This window comes from Myotis davidii, unplaced genomic scaffold, assembly GCF_000327345.1.
Source record: "Myotis davidii unplaced genomic scaffold, ASM32734v1 scaffold170, whole genome shotgun sequence".
NCBI lineage: Eukaryota > Metazoa > Chordata > Mammalia > Chiroptera > Vespertilionidae > Myotis > Myotis davidii.
Window position 1 is genome coordinate 1350872 of NW_006282528.1, and position 2462 is coordinate 1353333.

Below are 2462 nucleotides of genomic sequence, written 5' to 3' on the forward strand. Positions count from 1 at the left end.
GTGCGCTACGCAGGGCTCTCGGATGATGGTGACACATCGGATCCCAGTGGCAGGGACCCCGACCAGAGTCGCCGCCACCCCCGGGACAGCGTCACAGCCCTAATCAACGTCTGAGACCCCGCCCGGCATGGGAGCTACTCCAGGACCAAGAGAGCATCTCGTGTCCACAACGAACCGGGTTCTGAGACCAGCAACCTGCGGACGAAACAGGACCCGCACGCGTCCTGCGCAAATCAAGTTGTTATCTCACCAACCACCCCAGCGCCTGGCATTTAAGGGGAATCACAGAACTCCCACCCACCAGCCTGACCCGCGGTCATGCGTCCTGCCTGGCAGGGAGCACGGGGTTCGGTCACGAGAGGCCGGCTGCAGGTTGGGAGGTCGGGCCAGGCTCCCCCCCCTCCCCCCGCCGCCATGGGGCTGAGTAATCCCAGGGTCTGACCCCACCCAGGACGCACCCTTCACAGCTTCCTACCCCTCCCGGCTCTCCCTCTTCTCTCCAGGCGGGGGCGCCTCTTGGGGAGACTTCAGCTCCTGCAGCCCCCTTGGCACTCAGGGCTCGGGTTTCGAGCAGGAACAGCTTGGAGCTGGCCACGGGCTGCGACGGCGATGAAACATTCCGGACCCCCAGCCGAGAGCCGCCACCTGGGCCAGCGACCAGGACACCACAGGCGCTCAGGCAGCCTCTCCGCTGCGGCCACACAGCCCCAGGGCGTGGCCGCAGGTAATGAGCTTCCTCCACCATCTCCCACGCCTGCTGGGAGTCAGGACCCAATCACCGAGTGCGGCCAGGGGGCATGTTCGCCCACGATCCGACAAGACCTGGAGGGGCCAGGAGGCTCCCACCCGCCCGCTGGGATGGCGGCAGGTGCCTTCTCCCCGCTCCCCGGCCGGAGCCAGGACCGCAGAGGGGAATGAGGTTCTAGAAGGTGGCCGGGGCATCGTAACTTTTTCTAAACAGCCAGGGTCCCAGGCTGGCAGAGGGAAGAGACAGGCGGGGACGTGAGTTCCCCAAAACTGCAGACACTGCCGGTGACTCCACGGTAGCCGGCCTGCCGCGGCCCGGCGCAGGAGCCCCAGCCGGCGGGCAGCGGGGTTCCCAGGCCCCTCCATGCCGCGCTGAGGCCTGCAGTGAGGACAGAGGGAAACAGAGTTTTGGTCCATAAAATGGGAGGTTGTTTGGGGGGAGGATTGTCGAGAATTACTCCTACGTCACTAAGGGCCTTTCTCCGCGGTCCGTGGCCTGTGGCCGCCCCGCACGCTGGCCTTAGGCGAGCAGCACCGACCGGTGGCGTCGGCTGCCGGCTGGGCCCCGGCGCAGCCTGGGTGCTCCTAGGGCTCGTCGAAGAGCTGGAGATCCAGGCGGACCACAATCTCCCCCGTGGGCACTTCGTGCAGCAGGAGACACTTGGTCACCGGGCCCTTGGAGCCCTGGTCCCTCTTGATGTCGGCCACACGGATCTCCGTCCGGCCCAGGAAATCTGAAAGGAGAGCGAACAGGCTGCTCAGGGAGGGGCTCCTCCTCGTCCAGGTGCAGGCCTGGCGTGTGGGGGCTCCCGCGGACCGTGCTCTCCTCCTGCGAGAGCCTGGTGTGCGGGAGCCCACGGCTCGGTGGCCCACAGAGCAGGAAGCAGAGGACGAGGAGGGGTGGGCGTGGAGGAGCGTCCGGAAGGACTGAGATGCGGATGCGGCCCCCACCCCCGGGCCTCCCTCGGGCTGCAGCTGCCTGGGAGGCCCCGCACAAGCAGGGGTCACAGGAGCTGCCCCACCTGCGTGGACATGGAGCATGTCTGGGTCGAAGCTGGGCGGTCACTCCCCCAGGGCTGGCACAGGGCGCGCTCTGCCCATCAGACACTGAGTGTCCGCACGAGAATAGGACGGGCGTGAGCCATTTAAACCTGGCAGGTGCTATGGGACACACGATGATGCCTCGGACCAGCAGCTCCTTCCCCCCGGTATTTGACAGCTACTGGCTGTGGTCTCCTAGGACCCAGGCTCTCAGCACAAGGTTCCCATGGAAACCGGGAAGCTGGTCTGGTGGACAGACACGGGCTGGTGCCCCATCCCCCCCATCCTTCCCGGTCAGGGCACATGCCTGGGTTGCAGGCTTGATCCCCGTTGTGGGGCATGCAGGAGGCAGCCAGCCAATCGATGACTCTCTCTCATCACTGATGTTTTTCTCTCTCCCTCCCTCTCTCTCTGAAATCAATAATATATATATATTTTTTAAGTATAAAATGTTTAAAAGAGAAACAATGCCAGGAGGTTCAACACGCACCCAGTAGGGTGTCACTGTGTCATGCTACTTCTGTTCAGGAAGGAACCCAGCGCGGCCTCCAACCTTCCCACGTCAGAGTGGGAGCAGCAGGGCCCCCCGAAGGCCCAGACAAAGGCGCCCTCGCCAGTCCCGGTGGCAACGCACCCTCCGTGCGACCCTTCAACCGGAAGGGCAGGTGGGCCTC

At 64.8% G+C, this 2462-nt stretch overlaps 1 protein-coding gene across 1 annotated transcript in view; it reads right to left on the reverse strand.

The window, feature by feature from the left end:
• Nucleotides 1–6: 6 nt before the first annotated feature.
• ITSN1 (intersectin 1) overlaps nt 7–2462 on the reverse strand; it is a 103849-nt gene continuing 101393 nt past the window's right edge. Inside the window, exon 41 of the mRNA XM_015560218.1 lies at nt 7–1481. Coding sequence (XP_015415704.1) covers nt 1333–1481 — 149 coding nt within the window. The 3' untranslated portion in view covers nt 7–1332. The remainder of the gene's footprint in view (nt 1482–2462) is intronic.